The sequence below is a fragment of the Apteryx rowi genome, unplaced genomic scaffold (assembly GCF_003343035.1).
Source record: "Apteryx rowi isolate R43461 unplaced genomic scaffold, aptRow1 scaffold_126, whole genome shotgun sequence".
NCBI classification, from domain to species: domain Eukaryota; kingdom Metazoa; phylum Chordata; class Aves; order Apterygiformes; family Apterygidae; genus Apteryx; species Apteryx rowi.
The window spans coordinates 717,793-739,657 of record NW_020447486.1 but is presented as its reverse complement, the minus strand read 5'-3'; the positions used below and the strand labels follow the sequence as shown (position 1 = coordinate 739,657).

Here is a 21,865-nt window from a genome sequence, read left to right as displayed (position 1 = left end):
CAAGCCCACAAAGTGCAAGACACATGCAAGGAGTGAACCCTCATACTCTAATTATATCGTCGACTTGCAGAAATAATGTAAAAAGTTTTCCTGAAAGAGATAATAATTTCTGGGCTCCAGACAGTTGTCCAGGAAGCCATTTTCAACTATGGTTTTACTTGCAGGCTCTCTACTTCCCTGAATCTTCTCTTTGCAAATTTCTGCTGAGCAATGCAATTCACTTATATTGAATAGGTTAGATGTGATGTGAGCTTCTTCCTTCCTCTTTTAAGACCTGAACCTGCAATTCAAATCAAAGCTGAGTTTACCTGGCCAGCAGAGGAGGGACTAGCACAGTTCTTCCGATAGCAGGCCAGGATCTGGGCACACTGGTTAATCAGCGTGTCTCGTACAGTCTTTACTGGACTATTCAGAACTCCACGATATGCTGCAGAGATGGACAGTTATCAAGTCATTATTTTATGCAACACTGCTCAAACTGTAACAAAACAAAAACACAACACCACAAAACCCACAACACTTCCACAAATTAAATCTAAACAACTATTGCTTATGAAAACCGTTCTTTTTCCTCCAAATTTCTGTGGGAAACATACTACTGAAGATCAAAAGAAGATTATCTACCCTGTTTTACTACCTATTCTTCAACTCATGCTCTCTCTCATATATTTTAAAGTACAGTTAGTTGTACTTGAAAGCACAGGATAGTAGAAAAACTCCTTTAAGAGCCTGGCCGCATTTCTTTAATGATAAGGGATGTTTCTTAACCTTTTCACCTATCTGTAGCTCTTGTCCTAAGCAACAACACTATCATCATAACTTTGTGCTCTTTCCCAGAAAGAACTAAATTATCAGGATTGCCACCTGAAATTTGAGGCAAAGAGACTAAACAAGTGTCACTGAATTACAACAGGCATTTTAACAGCAGTAAAAGGCTAGGACTCTCTTCATATTTAACCTTACCATATTTAGCCAAGTAATTGATGAGTGTGTCTGTCTCACAGTTTCGRTAGAGGTCAGCCAGCTGTGTGCAACAGTTCAAGGAGAGGTTGTGAATGCGGAGTCGTCGCTGTCCTGCACAACTTGTATACAACAGAGCACACTGTAGGAGACAAAAATGCCAAGATACAGAAAAATGAGGCCTTGTTAAAATAAGAAAGACTTACCTAGACTTGAATAAACTTCATTAAAAGTTAGGACTCAGATGCCTAAGCAAATAAGATAATTTTTAAAAGATTTTTACACAATAAGCTAGCAGCATACGTTATGAATTAGAGTCAATGAAAAATAACAAGCAGCAATGTTAGCGGTTTGTAATATTGGAACTGGTCTACACAAGAAAGATTGTGGCTTGAAGCAGTCTAAGTCACCCTGAGAACGTGTTTCTGAAAGGTTAGGGCCATAGTAAATGGCAGGAGAGATAAGGCGGGGGGGGAGAACAGTTCCTTAAGGGAGTGTATAACGATTCAGCTTCAGAGCAACATCATACTCTGCAACTGGCACTCTTCCTAGTTAAAATTTGGTTCACATTGACACATTTTTGTTGACAATTCTGTATTGTCAACTCGCTTCTTTCTTCTGCAAAACTTCCCCCTCACCCCTCACCTGAAGGAGGGCACCACTGTCTTCACTCAGTTTGTCATCGTGCTTGAATTCCACTGTGATGGTTTTATCACAGTCCAAACCTGCCATCTCCACATCGGTTGTGTTGCTCATATAGAAAGCTCCAAAAAAGTCAGTTGCTCGAATACCTACAAGAGGCAAAACAAGAGCCTCACTTTTCAATAGAAACACCTAAAAGACAGCCTTGGAAGCCCTGAAAATCCTATCATCAGGGACACTTAATTATCTTGACAAATTCTCAGCAGGGATCTTTGTTCGGTTTTGACAAAAATCAAAGCTTTAAGACAGCTTTTTGCATGGCCTTGTCTCAGGATGTTCTAAATGATGGAAACATCTGTTACATCCCATACCCTATATTTGAAGCTGTCAGTTTATTAAGACWCAAGTCATGCTAAGACCCACCTGTGCTGGTACGCACTCTCATCACAGCATCAAATCCCACTTCTTTCTGGACATCTCTTCTCAAGTCATTCAGGAATCTATCCTGGTCTGTTTCCAGCTAGAACACAAGCAATAATTCAAGTTTCACACTTCATAAATCAGAGCTGTTCTATAGGCCATCAAGTAACTTAAAAACAGGTATAATCTCCTGCAGCCTTACTCTAAAATCAGCTGTCATGTAGGGCTCAGTGTCCTGCTAATTTGGTATCATACAAAAAGTTAACAGCATAGCATTTTTTTTTTGTTAATAGACATTTTGTATAAAGATATAAAGCTAACAATTGTTTTTGATGACAATCTAGAAATTCAAGTAGCAGCTTAGTTCCAAAGATGGACTTGCTCACTGTGGTTCACACCATATAAAAGAGCTAGTAACTAAACAATAAGTCTTACTCAGATCAAAGAGCAGCCTGACTCCACAAGGCTCTTACCTGGAAATAAGCATACTTATAAATGGAGCCTCCTGTCTGGTAAGTTACTACCCCTAGTGTTGCCACATCCAAATACTGGTTTGGAAATAGGAACAGATCCACACAGCAGCCCTGGGCCACACAGTCCTTGGCCAAGTTGTTGTAGAAGCTTGTCTGGGGTTGAAACAAAGTCTAAGAAAGGAAATCAGAGATCAGATCAAAAGTTGGTGGTAGGAAAAAGGAAAGAGACCCAAGTAACAATCATAGTCAATACACTTTTATACTTTGAGTCTCCCTTCAAGGTAAGCAGTCACTGAAATTCTTCCTGACCCTGCCTTTGAAGAACTGTATAATGTCCTGAAAACTAAAATGCCTTTTGCTTCAATTATAAGCAAGTTCTGCATATTCAGTTTAGCAAAKGTATACAGATTTCTCCCATATAAGACTTCAGCTCTACACTTCTCCTTGCTCTCATATCACAGTTGTCCTTGCAATGTCGTGTCTACTCAGCTTTGCTTGAGAGCGGAAGACAAACATGCAATATGAAAAGATTAGTTAGCCACGATGGTTACATTACTTTCTACCTTTCTCATTCTTTCAAAGTAATTTCAGAGTTATTTTATCCATAAGGAGTATAATATAGACCTGCACTGTAAGCACCACGCAAATCATTATTACCTTCTCCTTGTCTGTGTTGATTAGTTTCTTGTCATCCCTGTTCTTCAGCTTCCCTGGGGCCTCTGCAATGGGCAGAGAGGTGTGGAAAATGAAGAGCTTGCCAGCACACTCGGCTGCCTGCAGGAGAGGGGGTGAAATTGCACAGGTTGGAAACATCTATAAAAAATGTAAGAGGAATTCGAATTCAACAGCATCTGCATTTTCACTGCTTCATTTCTTTATGTCAGGAAGGCACTCTATCTCAGACACGTGGTTCAATGGCCACTTTGTTATGTCAGTGGTACCCAACACCTGAAGCACAGCCTACTGATCAGTTACAGAGAAGCAAGTTTCAGTTCTACTGGACCTTTGCTAGTTCCATGGCAGAGAAAGGGCCTGGCTCCAAGGAGAAACAGGACAGTCAATTTTCTGAAGCAGGACTCAGCTACAGAAGGTTTTGCACAAATGAGCTAAGGATTACTTTCTTCTCTGAATAACAGCTACCGAGTTTGTGGGAAAGGAGAACTGTCAAACAGCAAAGGATTTTGGGACCCGAGCTTCAACAGATAATTAAATCAATAACCTATGTGAACACTAGTCAATGATTAGTAGGTTTTCTCTGACACATATAGTGCACAAATGAAATGATCAATTACTACTATTTCTTGACATAACTGAACAAAGGGGTCATCTATCATGAGAACTCTGATTAAGAGAGTCTTCTAAAACAAAGCAATACAATCAGGTTTGGGTGGAATCATACGGACAGTGAATTCAATCACTACACACAAGTTTGAGYTGGATCACACATGCAATGCTCTGGATGAAGTACTGGAACAGAAGACCCTTAGGAAAGATTTACTTGGTTAGCACACTGGTGCGGGGAACTTCAACAGATGACATCTCCTTTTATTTAAGATTACACCAGAGCTCAAGCACAGGCTTAGAAAAACACCATGTTACAGAATTCTCTCAATGAGACATGACAGAGTTCAGTCCCTGGGTTTAATGCCAGAGGGTCTTTTTTTGTAGGTTCTGTAAACTGTCCAAAACCAAGTACAGCCAGGTCACTGAAATTAAGTCACATGCCTTGTACTTTGAGTGAAAATGATTAGGCAATTGGGTAGAGAACAGATAGCCAACTACAAAGAATCAGAGGTACATGCACTTGAAGAATGGACCAAGCATTCCCTACATGCAGTGCATCTACCACAAGGAGACTTATAAAAAGCTTTAGAATTCTCTTACTGGTGTGTGTTAACAGAATATGAAATTCTGAGTACTCAGACTTTAAAACAACTTGCCATGACAAAGCAATTTACAAACCTTCAGTGCCTCCAACCCTGCCTGAATCACAGGTGCAAAAACAGTTTCTGTTTCTCTTGTGTCTGCAAACATTTCTGGGATCTGGTCCAGCAAACTGGCAAAGAACAAAAAAAAGAAAGAATTCAGTAAGATTCAACTCAACTGGTAAACCCAGAGCTGCAGCCAGTGACCTATGAGACTGAGGTGGTTTAAACAGAAGCCCTTAATGTGTCCACTCGTTCTGTGGATTTCTGTAATTTCTAGTATATGGCATCTTAYTGCTTATCTATGAAAAAACTGATGCTTTGTCATCCTTCATTGACTTCCCCATCTGTATTGATTTCTTCAGTGCTTATGTATAGCCTCAATTGATGCCTATTCTAATAGCTATTCTGTATTCTTGTGTTTTTAATATATTTCAATGCACTGGTAAGTAAACTCTTAGGGAAGACGAGTAACACTTTGCCTCTGTGTGCCAAACATCCTGTGTACTATTCAAAGACTAATGTGTTTAACCCACAATTTTGTGTTTCTGCTTGTTAATGAATTACAAAACAGGCAAGAAATTTGCTTTAAAAACATGCTTTGCCCAGTCTAGTTCTCAAAACCTAGTTAGCTACATACTGTGGTTTAGGTCCAGTTCAAGTATCCTGTTAAATAGTTTGTCCACACCTTATGGATTTCTTCCCTTTCCTTCCAGTTTTCATCATCTTTATCCCATTCGATCAAGTTTCTTCGCATAACCAAAATTAGACGCCATTGTTTCCTCAGTGTAGTTATTTAGGCAGCTGCCTTAAAGCCAGTGATTCAGCACTCTTACAACTTTTGCTCTGCAACATTCTAGATGTTCTTTTTCTAGAAAGGCCCTTCTTCACTAAATCATATTTTAAATACCCTTCTGCCAAGCTGGACTGCCAGACAAATACCCTTACCAATAAATGTTCCCATCTTCCTTTGCCAGTACCATCTCAAAACAGCACAGGAAGTTAAAATATATGGAATGACTTCTAGGCRTGTAACATGACAATTAAGCAGCTAAACATGTTACTTTAAGCACAGCATTTGAATCTATCAAAAAAGAACTTTACTGCATACATCTTAATTCACCTCCTGTTACCTGGCAATAACTGTCCTGGACTCGTTCACATTCACCAGAAAACCATCAAGGAGTGGCACAAACATATCTGCCACATCTGAGACGACCATCATTTGGGGCTGTGCCAGTGAGCTCTTCACATTATAGAAGTGTAACACCTTGTTGTAAGTGACAAATCCTACTCGAATGGCTGATTCTTCCATGTCGTCTTCCCTGTAAGATATACTTATACTTCACATCCAAGCGGACAGTGAACTCATTTCACAGAAAAGTGTAATCCCAACACAATAAGGGATAAGGGAAAAATGAAAGGAAGGAAAATTGCAATTTCACTTGGAAAGGTGCCCAGAAAGCTGTCCCACCTGGCCTTTTTGGGGCCAAAAGGCTAACAGGGTCATCAAATAACTTTTAAACTTTGGGCATTTTAAAGGAGAAAGTGACAGTTTCCCCCATTTTGACTGGCTACAACAATACACAATAAACCTACCTGGGTAGGTAATCTAGGAGCGACTTTAATTCTTCACATATTAGTCTCACTAAGCCACTCTTCACAGCATTATAGGACACGTCAATCATGAAAACGAAAGCAGGTGGACTGGGAAATTTGTTATTCTGTGGAAGGGGGAAAAAGTTACATTATGTCAGCATGCAGACCACAGCAGCTCTGCAACATGGACAAAATGAATGCTGTTCAAAACCCTAACTGCCTGCACGTAATTTCCACTCACAAGCAGTAACTGGTTCTTCAGATCACTTCCCCACCCCTGCCTAGCTAACACATGCACGTAAAGCACACTAGGCTTGAAATGGATCAGTATCACGTGCCCCAGCTGAATTTTGCCATTGCTCAGTGAAGAGCAGGCTAGTGACAACTGAATCAACCCTTTGTATGGCTAGGCCAGAGCRGGAGAGTAGAGAGGGAGGTTTCCCGCAGCTCTCAAGATTTTGGAATCTGACCAGACTTGTTTTATGTGGTTTCTTGACTATAAAGCAAAAGATTTTCCCCTCTGAAAGCTACAACTTTTCAAGTCTCCTTAAATATCAGGTTTGCTTTAAAAAAAAAAAAAAAAAACAGTCAACAGTTCTCTCTCTGTAGTCATATTGGAAGGAGCACACAGAACAAAAGCAAAACTGAAGAACTTCCAAAAACATGGGAAGATCACATCTCATTTGTTTTAAAATGGATCTTAAGCTGTTAGAATTGAGATGATGGCTTTACCTTTACCTCAAACTAAAGCTGAAGCATCAGAAGGTAACTAGGATAAAGCTGCAACATTAGTTGTCTATTTTCTCAGTGTATATTTCAGCAAAGATATGAGTATTAATACACTTTGTACCTATTTTTCCATTCCTCAGAAGTTAAGTAAGATCTAAATCTTCAATTTAAAAGTAAGCCAGCTCTGACAATACATATTTCCAGGCTACTCCTGTATTTTTAATCAGCATGGTTGTATTTGAAATTCAGTTTTGATACATAAAGCTTGTCTTATCTGCTAAATGGCACATTTTGTAGTCAGGATTGTAAACAAAGGGCTTTTACTTGTYTTGTTTTTGCTCTCTGAACAATTAATAACAATTAGAGGCAGCTGAATCAAAGTAATATTGTGTGATGTAGGATCAAGACTTCCTTTACTTTGGGAAGTAAGCAGATGAGCACATTAAGACAATGTCATTAATTATCTGCCAGCTAGAAGGCAGTCCCATGAAATCCATCCTGGTCTTACTTTAGGAAAAGATTCTTTTTATTAAAAAAACAAAACAAAACAGTAATAAACACATACTACTGTACCTTGCAGTAGTCTACGGTTGCCAGAAACTCGTAGGACCCCAGTGATAATTCAGGTCGATCATAGAAGTCCACTCGCTTACCAGTATGATCCAAATGCTGAAAATAGTGAGGTGGTACTGAAAAAGGAAAGATATCAAGTTCAGAGACACACCCACTATTAATACTTTCACTGTCTCTAGAGAGCTAACATGACAAAGCTGGTCCAAATAACATGGCAGGAAAGCTAGTTAGTGCTCTGTGCTATCATGCAAGCATTACAAAAAAAAAAAAATTCAAGCAATTCAAGAGCATCGTTAAATCCAATGAATACAGACAAACTTCTTCCACTGGAAAAGTCACTACAACATGCTCTTAGGATTCTTTTCAAGGATTTAGTCCAAAGGAAAATACAACTTCATCTTGTAAAAGTATTATCAAATGACTTACAGTGGAATTTGAGATAAACTACTGGTTTCACCCTTACTGCCTACATTCAGGCTTACCAAAAGATTAAGCTCCTCATTTTGCCAGCTGGGTGCTATGGGAGCTAGCTTTTACTTTTCCTTCCCATGCTGCACAAGAGAAGCCTACTAAGAAATCTCAGGTGCAGAGGCTGCCCTAGTCCCTTTGCCAGAATAGAGGGTACTTGTAGTGGGTTGCAAGGCATTAAGAAGGAGAACCTGAAAGTATAGCCACATGCCCCGCTCCCAGTACTGTTGTGCTGGTCCCAGCCATCAGTAGGACAAATGAGAGTTTTTAATAAACTACAGATATGCCAGTAAAGATATCAGCAACACTGAGTTATAAAGTTCAAGTACACAGGCAGAAGTGCTTCCCTGGATCCAAACTTTTTAATAAGAATGAGAATTAAAATAAGTTTTCACCTACAAAAGTCAGCTGCAAAAATAGAGAAAATATTTGCCTTCTGCCCCAAGAACTGTCATGAGAGAGTCCCTCCTTCAGAATTGCTAAGGTGGCAAAGTGTATTCCGGGGTATAGCTGCCTATATAGCTCCACAAGAGAATAAAATTAGATTCTTTATCTGTAATAACAGGATTTACAACCTTAAAATTATTTTAAATATTCAAAGATTCAACAGTTCAAAAGAAAGGAAACAGAACTGTATCATTGAGACTATATAAGTAGTTATCACTCTCTTCTCTGAATGCACATCCAGTACAAGGTAATTACCTGATCCCCCACCCCCAGAAAACAGAAACTGTTCTTTAGCATTGGGTACAACTACATTGTAGTTTCACAAGCATTTCTTTYACCAGCAGTCATTTAGCACCCCTCCTGTTCCCTGGCCTGCTGACTGTGCTGCTATAGCCATTTGTACCGCTGCTCAGTGAGTGGCTATAGGGAATGTATGCAGGCTGAAAATCACCAAACAAGCAAACAAAAAAGTTAAAACAAACTGGCTGTTTCTAACCCAGATCAGTTTCTCATTTTGGTTTGTCATGGACTTGTACAAACTGCTGTACAGCATAAACTGAGGTGATGAGGACAAAGAGTTCGCAGGCAGTTGGCTACTTAAGTCATCAGTGCTGCCAAATGAAACGCTCAAACCATCACCTGTAGTTTTTGGTATCCTGCATTGCTCTGTGCATGCAAACCAAATCTGTGGATAACGTGACATCAACAGCATGCAGTAAATAGTACTTGTGCTTAAGAKGGAGTGTTTCATATTGATTTAGAAGAGGAACAAAGAAACTGGTATATACTGAACACTATTATTTAACTATAGCACATTTAGCTGCAATATCCCATCCCTGTGCAGCATCTAAGCAGGCCTTGTAAGCCAAAAAATCCTAACTCATGCTACTGAGTAGATGCTCATCTCTCAACAGTCTATTACGGAAAAACATAAATCTGAAATACCCAAGAAAATAGCACAAATAATTTCTCAAAACACCATATTATGAGTACCTCATGTTAAAAATTGTTTAGTATGAGAACACTGTAATGCATTAGCACCTAAACAATTTGAACATCAGCATCTCAGAACTGAGCACTGAACATGTTTTATAATAGTATTTTTAGAAAAACAAGCATATGTTAAAGCACAATATGTCATAAATTACTTTCACATGATTAAGATTTAATTTCCTTGCATCTTGCTCAAAGATCACTCCAGTAGAGTCTACAGGCCAATTTCCAGCAGAAACCTTACCTTCAGTGACACAGCTGCAGAAACAACACTGGAACCTCCTTCCACCCTCAATGAACTGCATAAAGGGGCACATGTAGGCCTTGCACCTATTACACCGGACAGGACCGGATTCTCCATGGTCTACCAAATAAGGAAGGGTCTATGGAAGCAGGAGGAAAAAAGAAGAGAAAGGTCACATGATGATGAAGGAAGAAACGACTCCACATATCGCAGAGTTAAAAACGATCTCCTTGTACATCACATGGCACTTAGCATTTTGGCAGCTGAGGGGCGGGGGGGGGAGAAGGTGGGGGGAATCTGAACAAACATTTCATAGATGCTTTTCAATTCCAGCTCTTAACACAGGTGTAACTCTGGGGGCTGCAGACATTAACAGGTTCTCCCACACAGACCCAAACAAGTATTCCTGCACAGTGCTGCACTACCTTATCTAGTAGCCTGCCTGAGGAGCACAAGCTCTAATAGGAGTACCATACTGCACAGCACAGACGTATCCCAAGCGAACTCAAAAGACTGAAGCCATGCAAAGAATGGCTGTGATATCCTGATAGGAGCGAACACAAAATTCAGATTTCATTACAGTTTGTTTGGTTTTTTTAAAGCAATTCTTTACCTCTTATATTTTCCTTTTGCACAAGCTTTTGACAAAATAATAAAAAGCAGTCATTGCATTCCATATATGCAAGAACTTAAATCCAGATTGTCTTAAAAAGAATTCTGATAAGTTTTACTTTTTAAGCTCCATCTTGAAATAGAATATATCCACAATTTCTGCTTGTCGTGACTCCATAGTATAGCAAGGCCTCAAAACTGATATGTATTTATATCATTTTTAAACTGTTACTGATAATATTTTTTGCAGCCAAACAGAATAGAGATGCTTGGCAACATCTGCAGTTTCTCAGACTCGGAAGGAGCAGGATGCAGTTCAGAACGATTAAGACAGAACTTTTGCAAGCTACAAGCTGCATTCATAGTTCAAAGCACCTTCCATAACCGTAAGAATCTAGCTCAAAAGGAAGTTCAACTACTGCTTTTAAACTTTCTGACATTAAAGACTGGAGAGCATAATTCTCTCAGTAACCCTAAACTTCTGATCATGCTTAAGAGACAGCATACTCCTTGAGCAGGAGCTGCACAAATGCCCCAGCCACTTTTTTCCCCTTCAGCCCACAGATGTATCAGATCTCTCATTCATCCCCACTAGTCACTTACTGCAGTATAATGGTTTCGCGGCCAGCGTTTTTTCAGCTCCTACCCCATGCCGACCTTGTTCAAGGCAACAAAATTTCAGGTTTTCTGACTACCAAGTCATGTTGGTATTATGCTTCCACAGAATAAGCTTTTTTTCCTCAGCCTCTCCCCCAACAGCACACATGCAAACGAACTACCAGAGGTGCTATAAACATGCACAGTACTATACATAAGCTGTTACTAACACCACTTACTCCCAGATGGGGCTTCAAGCAAGAAGTATTACTGTGCCAAGGCTTGCTTTCTGAACTATGCATTAACACAGAACAAAGGTCCTGTATCTGGTAAGCAGGTGCTGAATTTTATAGATTCTAGATTTATCTGAATATTGTATTTTCACCAGTCACATTTATCCTCTCATTTCTGATATTTTAAGCTTTAGCTCTATTTACAGGGTCTTATCGCTCTGAACAGCTGAGCCTTCATCTGTTAGAAGGGCCCCTACAAAGGGAGTTTGCCCTTGCTATAAGGAACTTTCTAGTGCTGGAAGCTGACTGGTCTCCAGGACAGTTTTCTGATCCTAGCCTTGTTTTCTCTAGCTATCAAAAGCGTTTGTTCAGAGCATAAGCACACCAGGAGAGCAAACAGCTAGATGTTTGCAACATTTCCTTTGTACCGATTTGCAGCTCTACAAGCCTCCCAGTTTCTACACTGAGACCACATTCACCTATTGTGCTCCTTTTAAACTCCAGCCACAACACAGGAATTAACTTGACAACTCAGTTTTATCACAATCAGATTTCCAAAATCCAAACCATAGTTTAGGGACATTAATAAAACAACACAAGAAACTTAAAAATCCAGATGATAGTCTGTCCCCCTTCCTCAGTAGATGCTAACGTTAACAGGGCACAGAGTACTGCCAGTGTATATATTCAAATTTCACAACAAGCACATTTGTCTTTATGTCACTGTTCCAAGCAGGCTAACACTAAGCAGTAACCAGACTCTATACAAAGTACTTTTTATAGAATTTCTAGCTCTGTAGTACTCTAGAAGCTTTTGTCTTCAACAACTAGAGTATGTAAAAGACTAGCCACACGTTGCACTTAGGAAACAAATGCTGCACACAGCAAGGGCAGAAACACAAGAACAGTTCAGCAGCGCCTGGTACTCAGTCTTGTGCTGTCACTCATCCCACACAGTTTAACCAGCTTAACCAGTGCTGCTTGATACCACAGCTTGACCTCCTAGGAAAGACTTCATTTCAGTGATTAGTAGCCATTTAAGTACTGTAAGGTGAAAAAGAAAATGAGATGAACTGGAAGTACATGAATTTGTTATCATCCTAGTATTTGGGTCATTTGAACAGATTGCCTGACCAAGGCACTAAATGCAAAAAGGCTTAAATTATCGTGGTGATCAAAATCTTAAATATTTTGAACACAATATTTTTCTACCTAACAGATCTCTAACACCACATTCTTGTTGGAGAACCAATGTTTATTTAGTCTTCATTAGCTAAGCATTTCTTCTGTCAAAATTTAAACAGCTTGTCTGTTAAATGTGGACATTTAACAGCATTCTCCTGAGGAGTTCAGAGTGCCTTAACTCCGCATACAGTTCTCACCTCCTCTGGGGGTAGAGTAGCCAATGGTTTTATAACAGCAGCCAGGGGAACTTGGGACTGTTTGGCCATATCTGAGGTGCAGGGAATATTGTAAGATGTGCATCTTATGTAGCGGGGGCTTGCATTACCTAGGGGAGGGGAAAAAAACAAAAACAAAAATCACACACACACATTTCAGCACAAGTTAAGTTTATATGCAAGACAAAACAACTGAAGATATCTCGAATTTTGTTCAAGCTGTAGAGACTAAGCCATAGAAACAATCAATTAATGTCAATCTAAGTAAAACTTGAATTCCAAACATAGCACCTCCTCATGATTAACTACAAATAGTAAGAGCTCTTAACGCAAAAGAAGTCAACCTGACTCCATCTAAGCTTAATCCTCTATAAGGCACTCCTGTTCCACTATTTTTGCAGACTAAAACATACTGTGGGCAGCAATCTTAACTCAAACATTTCTAACATTTGACTGTATAATTCTAGCTGAAAAGTCAAGCACTTGATCATAAAATAGGATTCTAAGGTTTTAAGCTTAAATTCACAGTAAAGTGTGGCAATTATTTTAGTATATATAGACATGATGCAAATAAAAGGATGAAATCCTCTTTTTCAATGAAACCCAGAGACCAAATGACATCTCACTCATGATTTAACAATACACTATGTTTCCAGTCCAAATCACATGATATTGCTAGCACATTTCAGTCCTAAACTATTGTGATACAGCTCTACAAAAGAAGCTTCATTTATTGCTTTCCAATATCCCTGCTAATGTTGGTTCCAAGTACCTGCCTTAGAAAACATCAATTGTCTTTTTACTTGGTAATTGGTTACTAGTTGCCAAACATTCAACAGAATCTAAATTGAGATCAGATAACACAGGACTTGAAAATAATTTGTTGGTAAATCGCACATCCCCAGCCCCTGAAATCATCCCAGCTTCTCCTATTCCCCCCCCCTTTTTTTTTTTTTTAAACTAAAGATGTAGACAGTTCTGTCACTGAGTCTTCGGAGTTTGTGTTTCATTTGGTTATTTAGGAAAGGAACAATATTTTACCTTGATCCTTGACCAAGAAATTTGTAGTAACAAGAGGTGGGACCTGCCCTCTCACTCCAGTGACAAATGGTTCTGATCCACGGTTACTTCTGTCATCTTCAATCACTTGAATCTATGATGGAAAATACCATGTTAATCTTTTGAGGGTTAGTTTCAAAGTACTGTAGAATACAAGATTTGTATCTATAAGGTAGTGAAAAAGGGACCTGAGACAAACATCACTAGCTCTAAAAATGAGAAGCCTAAAGCAAGTAAGCTTTGCCAAGCAGTCACCTCTCAGTTTGATTTGGAATAATATAAAATGATTTTAACAACAAAAACCAGAAGTCACAAACAGTGATTTTTCCCAAGTATTTTAAGTAGTAACATATTCTGTGTTTTAAGGTCTGATCTGGATTCATAAAAGCCAAACTCAGATCAAGAAAGGAATTTCTGATAGTATTCCTCTGTTTACTGGCCCTAGCTAAATTAAAATCAGAAGCTTCTGTAAGCCTCAGGGTGAAGTCCTATAGATGACATCTTTTCTTTTCCCTGCTTTTCCTCTGTGTTATGTTCCCAGTGTTTTCATATGCATTTGTTTCTATTCAGTGCAAATCTAACCTAAAGACAGATGCTTGCAAGCTCAAGTGAAAGTGATCATTGCTTCCCAATGCTCAAGAGTTCATGCTTTGAATTCTGGGGATGCGAAAAGCGAAGCCGCAGACTTAATGATTCAAGCTTAAACCTCACAAAACTAGTAAAAACTCTTAAATTTCTTAGTATTTCAACTTCTTCATTAACACAAATATACCCAAGATCATGGAAATACATTAAACAATTAAAAAATTTTGACTAAAATACCCACTGAATTTTGCATAAGAACAGAAGATTGTTGTTATACACAGTTTTAAACTACCTTTTCCAAACCAGCGCCTGAATCAAAGCATTAAAGCTAGCAACCGCTCTACTGATTGTATTTTGCTACCAAACACACATGCCTTTACTCAAAGTATATTATGAAATGCAAAAGTTTGTATGGCAGAGCTTTTACCCTCTACATTGCAGATTCCAAGTTGCTGGCTGAAAGCCTGCAACAGCATCGGGTAGTTACCACTCTAGAATAAATCTAGTCCCATCTCAAAAATCTACAGACTGACTGATGTTGGCAACACCACTACTGGTACCTGCCATATGACCAACTAAATGAGGAAGAAGTGATATGCAGATAACAATTCTAATCTATTTTTTTCTTCCGATCCAAAAGGTAGCTGCTTTTTCTTTCTTTATTCTCTAGACATAATCATTAAATTTTCAAATTCAAAATTTAATAATTATGTATGAGCACAGATAATGAAAGAATGTTTATAGCTCCCCATGCCTCTTATTAATCTACTAAAAATTTGGATCAGGAATTAACATCAAAATAAAATAGTTACTTCTCACTTTTAGAACTTCAAAGCATTAGCCCAGTACTGACAGGTCAACAAGAACAGTAATCAAATTCTGCTCAAAACTGGTAGAAAACACAACTACAAAAGTTCATGCTGTGTGTATGTTAACATGGTGCACATCATATGGACAATTATATGATGACTTACGCTCTGAAAATGCCAATTGGAATCTGATGAAGGAGATATTTTAAGGATTGGACACAGTGAAGGGGAAACATTCTTCACGATCTGTTTCTGAAACTGTCTGCTTTCTATTGCCCCACCATTCATCACAGAAGAGAAGATTTAACAACCTCTTGTGATGTTACGTTACACACTTTGATAAAGCAAGCAGAAGACAGCAAGGAAAGGATAAAGGATTAATGATGGAGGGTTAGTGAGGTGAGGTTTAGGTTTCAGGCATGCACAGATGATCACCAACACAGACTGCAGTAGACAGATATATACAGCACTTACTGGACTAGGAATTGCATCAGGATCTATTCTGTGCCTGGGTTTCTGCTGAGGTGGCAGCTCATTAAGTTGCTTTTTTTTTAAAAAAAAAAATAAAAAGTAAGAGTGCCACAAAAAAAGAAAAGAGAATAATAAAACAAAAAGTAACAGTGTTACTTCTCTCTACCCAAACCTACAGCACTGGAATTAGATATATACATTGGACATTGGTTCATGCAACAAGAGGAAAAGAAACACACCTGCTTCTATAGCATACACTGATCCCAAAAATCAGTCTTGTCATGGTATCGGGCCTGGGCTCTGAACACATTGCTAACAGATGTAGTGGCTCACGTGCTTGTTTTTGTTAGAAATTGGGGATTTATGCTTCAAGAACATGCTAAAATGAAGGCAACTGATACAAGCCATTTGAGATCTCATTTAGTGGAAGAGAAAAGAAGCAGCCAAGCAATTAAAGATTTCTTATATTCCTTTAAAAATGTCATAAACTTTATATAAACTTATATAAACTTGGAGTCTAAACATATAATCCATGACTTTTTTTGAATAGCGCCAGTCAAGATTTAAGCAGTAATTCAAGACTAAATTATTTTTATATAGTTTTAAAGTGAACTGATTGTAAGCATCACCCTGGGAAAGGTTTATAGATATCAAATGATTGCGGCCTTTTGAAACAATGACAGAACAGAATCAGGAGCAGCAGAAAGAGCAACACAGCAGACTAATGGCAATAATTCCACCAGTCTTAATATTACTCATCATGACTAACCATTACACATAACTGCTTGTCCTTTCTCAGAACCCTGCTTCAGAATGATAACCCTAATTTGAGAAGTTGTCCTTATTTGTCTGAAGTAGTGTCATGACTTTAACGGCTGCAAAGCTAGCCAGCTTTTTGACAGATTATAGGATGAATATGGGAAAGGAAAAGCAATACAAGGAACCCTACTTTGAACTTATTCATAAATCATCCCCTAAAAAACAGAAATAAGTTCACTTTGGAAAGTCATTAAGCAAGAATCTGGAAATGGTGAAGCAAACTTATTCAAAGCCCTCAGGGATTCCCAAAATGTAAGATAATATGGAAAAAGACCTGAGGAATTAGAGCAGTGATTTGCATATGCAGTGCCTTTCTTTAGTCACAAAAAAAAAAAGACACATAACAAAAAACCCCTGCTTCTTGGTGTGTTCATAACAAATGACTGAAGCAGGATACACAAAAAGAAAAATAATCAGGCAAACAGACTGATGTCCTTTCGAAAGAGAAACCTGCTTTCAGCTTTGATCTYTGTCAATTCTATTTTATGTAAAGATACTATGGAAGGATTTACACTCGTAAGAGCAAAGAAAGCTTACAGGGCTAGGAATGGAATCTGGATCCAAGCGTTTTGGCGGAGGTGGTGGTCCAGGTTGACTTCCATAATTTGGCGTTCCTGGATAGGCTCCTCCATAGTTTGGTTGCGGACCCCTTGCCTGTCCAAAGGAACCTTACAAGAAAGAGACACTAGAATTAAAAAATGACTAATACTAGGCATTTCCTCATTAGCCATTTCTCATTTTTCCTGCAATCAAGAAGCAGCAATAGAAATCTACTTGCTTTTGAGTTAGTTAGGATTAAATAGATTTAACACAGTGCTTCAGCTTGGACCTGTATATCTCTATCAATGATCCAATAAATAACTAACGGACACAATCCTCCTTAAAACCGGGCTTGAGAAATACTTATTTCAGGGAAGTATATATTTTTAGATTAACGTAACTATTTTTAGAATAATAGAACTAAAATTTGCATTAAGATCATGTGTAAATAGCACTATGAACATTCAGTCTAAATTGTAGAACTGCTTAACAAAGTGTAAAAAAAACCCAGCCAAACAACCAAGGAACGGTTCACAATTTCTTGAACTACATGCAAAGAGTTCTCTTGGGCAGTTTTGGCTTGTCTGAAATCACAGCAATAGTTTAATTTGTGATCATTTCTTTTGTTTTGTAACGGCCTGAAATTATTTCTTTTACTTCACACAATTTTAATCTGTTATGGAATAATTGTGTCATTCATCCCATCAGTGTTTTTATAGTTCATATTAATATGGATAGATGTTTTAAACAAATAGTTTACCTGGCCAGTTGTGCAAAGCTGCATGGGGGACAGGATTCTTATTCCAGATCCTTACAGGTGATTATTTTCTCCTAGCCATTTATAAATATTRTTGATGAAAAACAGCCAAAACTGTTTATAATCCAGAAAGTTTAACTGATATTCATTACTTCTAATCACACATGAAGTGTGAAAGGTTCTACAAGGAGAAAAACAGTTTCATGATTTGTCTGGTTTTGTGAATTAAAGAAGGAAAAGTAGCAACTCCTTTTCAATGTATCCCAACTCTTCTCATACATATTGTATATGCAACACTGGCCACAAACTAAAAAACAAGAGAGACTGATGCTCTCAGGATTTCAAATCTCTACTTTTGAAAAGATGAGATTGCAGATATCAAAAATCAAAGTGCATACTACAATTCTGATCACAAATTCTTGTAGTGTTATGGTACTAAATATCAAACAACCTCTTGGTTAAGTAAACTAGAATTCTTTTAGTTACGTTAGTCTGATTAAAACCTATACAACAAGTAGCTTAGAACGACACATCCTACTGCTTATTTTGGATTTGTCCTTCAGACAAAAGCACAGGGAAGCTTTAAATTGTAGCCAGGAGTCTACAAAGGTACAAACCTGAAATCTAGTTCTCAATATGCAGCACACAAACATCTGACTTGCAACCCTTATACTGAGAATACTCACCGTTCTGCTGCATTTGGTATCCTGGCTGAGGAGGATGTGTGGGAGGAGGTGGTCCATGGAGACCACTCATGGGAGGAGGCCCTGGGTGAGGCCCTGACATGATTGATGGAGGTGGCGGTGAGGACACATGATTAGGCTGGGATGTTGGTGGTCCAGCAACTGTCTGCCCAGGCAGCGGTGGGCCTTGCATGGGAGAAGGCCTTGGGGCACCTGTAGTAGGAGGGTAAGAGGAAGGTCCAATCCCCGTAGAAGAAGGAGGTGGGGCAAAACCAGGGACTTGAGTAGGAAGGCGCTGAGTCGATATTGGTTGACCAGAAAATGGAGGCTGTGCCAAAGGAAGACCCTGAGACACACTGGTAGGAGGGGGTCCTTGGCTCGAAGTGTAAGGTGTGTAGACACCAGATCCTGTTGCAGTAAAGCTTCCTGAGACTGGGGAAACCGATGTTGGGGGACCTGATAAGAAGAAAAGAAGTTATTACCATCATTTGCTTCTATCCTCAAGACAATTATTTCCAAACATGGTTCAGAAGATACAAACCCCATTTGCTCTAGAACATCTAAAATAGCTCTACCACTTTCTCATCTTCAGATGGACAGTTCAGTTTTAATAAAGACAAACTGGAAGTGAACATTCCCTTAAACTGATCCTACAAGGGATCTGAAACTTGACAGTTCCTTCATCATTCCCTCCCAAAGCCTGAGCTTCTTATTTTAAATAAGCTGAATACATTTCAGGATTGARGGCCAGAACAAAGGGGCAAAGCTAGAAGTATGCAAAACAAGAACAATCACACATCTGTCTAGTGATCTCTTGAACTGAACTAAGTTTGAATCTCAAACTCCACAATGAATTGGAGCCTATAGTTCAACAACAGCTTTGAGCTTTGTGGCTTCAGTACCATGGAACCATGGAACCATCATCTAGTATATTTACTCTGAACTGCTTCTGAAGAGAATTTTAGATAAATATATTGCCAAAGGCTAGAGAAATCTGCATCCCCTATTCCTAATTTTCCTATAAAAATAAAGTCTATGTTAGAGTACGACAAATGGTTATAGAAAGTATTTTATTAAAAAAAATCAAGGTGTAATAAGACTAGTTTATACATACTAAGACAAATCTCTGGTCCTCATTATTAAAAAAGAATCAGGTTATTGACAGTAGAGGGACTAGAACTAATACAAGAGAACACACTGCCTAAATTCAGCTTATACCTGTATAAGCATGTTTCTTCCCAACTTCCAGCAAAACTCTTCACTGACTTATTCACAATTTCAACCCTTTCTGAATTACTGAACTCCTTTCCCTTTATTTGTCTAGGTTGTTCCGGAACAGCAGCAAGGCATGTAGACTCTCTGATAGCTTACTTGGGAATAGACTGTTTCTGTGCTTCATGTAAAGATTCATCTGGTCAAGTAATGGAAGAGCACAACAATATTCCTCCTTACGTGCTGCAGTACTGCCTGCCTTATCCCCTGCAAAAGTCTCAGTTCAGTTTCCCCAATGGTGACCCTATTAGTCAAACAAACTAGTGTTTAATACAGCAGACGTCAACGTCCAGAGAATTACAATCACCATATGGAAAAGAGTAACTGCCTAACAAGAGCAAGTCTCTTATGAAATTACTAGCACAGATGAAAAGCAATAGCATATCCATATAGCCAGAAAACCTCACCATAGCCCAGTCCAGCTGGGGGAGGAGCAGAAGCTGAAGTACTGCCAATTGTCATCCCTGCCATTTGATTGCTGAGCTGCTGTGCACTGGCTGGGGGGGGACCATATTGCTGGAATGTAGATGGCTGGCTGACAGGCGTGGGTGCCGAGCCTGGCAGAAATGGCTGAGAAGCAGGCAGCCTGCAAGGGAAGATGAGAAACTTCACTGGATTCCTCATTACACAAGCAGTTACAATTCTCCATGCCACTTAAATGCTAGCTGGGTCTCAATTACTTATGTGAAGTAAAAGCTAAGCACCAGAGCTCAGTTTCTGAAAAATAATGACACAGATCTGAATCTCTTTCATCAAAAAGAGCCACTGATTCTTAAACTACAAATACTCTGTTTATAGCATGTTTTTGTTAACTCTATTTTAGTGATTGCAACAAATCAGAAATACTGCAGCAGAGACTAGAGAATGAGCAACAGTCCAGCCTGCACAGTGATACAAGAAGCCTCTCTTCCTCAAAGGATTCAGACTCTCCAGCTGATAGCACTAAGCTTAGCCAGGAGGAAACAAAAGACAACCACTTTCCTCCCAACTAAAGTAATAAGTACTATGCAACGAGGACTGTTGCCACTTCCACTCCACAGGTCATGGCTGTATCTTTCTGGAGAACATGCCCAAGAGTTTTAGACGAAGACAACTCAGGAATCCACTATGGACAGAAGAGAACCCAGAAGAGAACTAAGAGTTACTCAGTAACGACAGACAGTAACATGTTCCAGACAGAGACAGATTCAAACTCCCAAGGAATCGAATACAACCACCACATGCATGCAAATGTATTAAAACAAGACAGATTATGGGAGTCTGAAAGTTCCATATGGGAAAACAACTACTGCAAAACAAAGTCAAGCCTTTGAAGGAGTGGCTTTGATCAACCACAGTCACTAAAATCTGCTCACATCCTTCCATCTGCAGAGTCGCATTTTCTAACAAATATCCCTGTGGCAAAATACTGTTTCAAAACAATAAGCAAGCAATAAAGTTAACATTCACTGCAGGAAAAAACAAGTATTTAGTATGTCTTAGATCCCCAGCATATCAATGTACTTTTAATGTTCAAAAAGACAAAAACAGGTTGTGAAAGTTCAGGTTTTACTACAATTTACTTGTAAATGGTCCTCGAGTGTCAAAAAGACTGTTCAATAAGGTTGGCAAAGGGAAGCAATAGCCTATCTGTAGTGACTAGTTTTCCATACCACTTGGATTGTCTGTAACTGTGAATGGTAAGGTTGAGGTCAAATGAGGTTGTCTACAAGCAGTGACTGCATATAGCAATTGCCATTTTACAAAATAAAAACATTCAAGCATAGAGTTAATGATGTACAGAACCTCCTTCAAATTTTGACAACTAATTATTAACATTTAAGACTGAACATTTAAGCAGCCATGTTTTCAACTAGATGATTTCAAGTGGAACTCCCTTCTAAGCCTGCTTTATTCTAACCATATTCTATTTACTATACTTTGCCAAAGCTCACCAAAAATAAGAAAGTAGAAAAATCTAGCAACTTTGTCTTCATGAGCAACTCAGAACCCTCAGACAGATGGGAGAGCAAGACATTCTGATAAGCAAGATTAGATTTTCAAAAAGCAGTATTATGAAAGCATTAATAATCCGTGTTTCTGACAAACTTGTAAAAAAAAATCCCAGCTCATACTGAAGCAAGTAGAACTGACAAGGCTCACCATCTTTAAAACTATGATTGCTATGATTTAAAACTATGATTATTTCAACAGCATCTTTTTAATGCCTTTTTACAACTTGTGATAAAGAACAGGAGTCCAGGAAAACAAAACAAAAAACCCCTAAGAAACGGAACAAGAAACAAAACGAACTTAACCTCCGTTGGCCTTCTCCACATCATGCTAGAAAGGACAGCAGAGGTCTACCAAGCTAGGCCTTTGTTATGATTTGTTCTTTTTGTACATACCTGTGCATCTGGGCTGCTGAGGCTGGAATCCCATTCTGCACATCTCCTTGTCCAAACTGACTGTATACTGGGTGGCCAGAAGGAAGAGATGCTCCAGAGGCTGGAGGGGGAGCTCCAGAGGTTGGAGGGGCTCTTAACGAACCTAAGGGGAAGAAAAAAAAAAAAAAA

General features: G+C 38.9%; 1 protein-coding gene across 4 annotated transcripts in view; it reads right to left on the bottom strand.

The window, feature by feature from the left end:
* Positions 1-21,865, bottom strand: part of SEC24C (SEC24 homolog C, COPII coat complex component) — a 41,377-nt gene that overhangs the window by 5,224 nt on the left and 14,288 nt on the right. For 2 of the 4 annotated variants that reach the window (XM_026055810.1, XM_026055812.1), the window contains 18 exons: positions 21,698-21,839; positions 19,718-19,896; positions 18,042-18,494; positions 16,596-16,726; positions 15,243-15,311; positions 13,357-13,468; positions 12,298-12,425; positions 9,474-9,612; positions 7,322-7,437; positions 6,020-6,144; positions 5,554-5,745; positions 4,458-4,551; positions 3,153-3,269; positions 2,496-2,666; positions 2,026-2,122; positions 1,606-1,751; positions 964-1,102; positions 309-427 (listed from right to left, as the gene is read on the bottom strand). In XM_026055810.1, the coding sequence (XP_025911595.1) occupies positions 309-427; positions 964-1,102; positions 1,606-1,751; positions 2,026-2,122; positions 2,496-2,666; positions 3,153-3,269; positions 4,458-4,551; positions 5,554-5,745; positions 6,020-6,144; positions 7,322-7,437; positions 9,474-9,612; positions 12,298-12,425; positions 13,357-13,468; positions 15,243-15,311; positions 16,596-16,726; positions 18,042-18,494; positions 19,718-19,896; positions 21,698-21,839 (2,669 nt within the window). The remainder of the gene's footprint in view (positions 1-308; positions 428-963; positions 1,103-1,605; positions 1,752-2,025; positions 2,123-2,495; positions 2,667-3,152; positions 3,270-4,457; positions 4,552-5,553; positions 5,746-6,019; positions 6,145-7,321; positions 7,438-9,473; positions 9,613-12,297; positions 12,426-13,356; positions 13,469-15,242; positions 15,312-16,595; positions 16,727-18,041; positions 18,495-19,717; positions 19,897-21,697; positions 21,840-21,865) is intronic. The other 2 variants (XM_026055811.1, XM_026055813.1) reach the window with 1 other exon arrangement.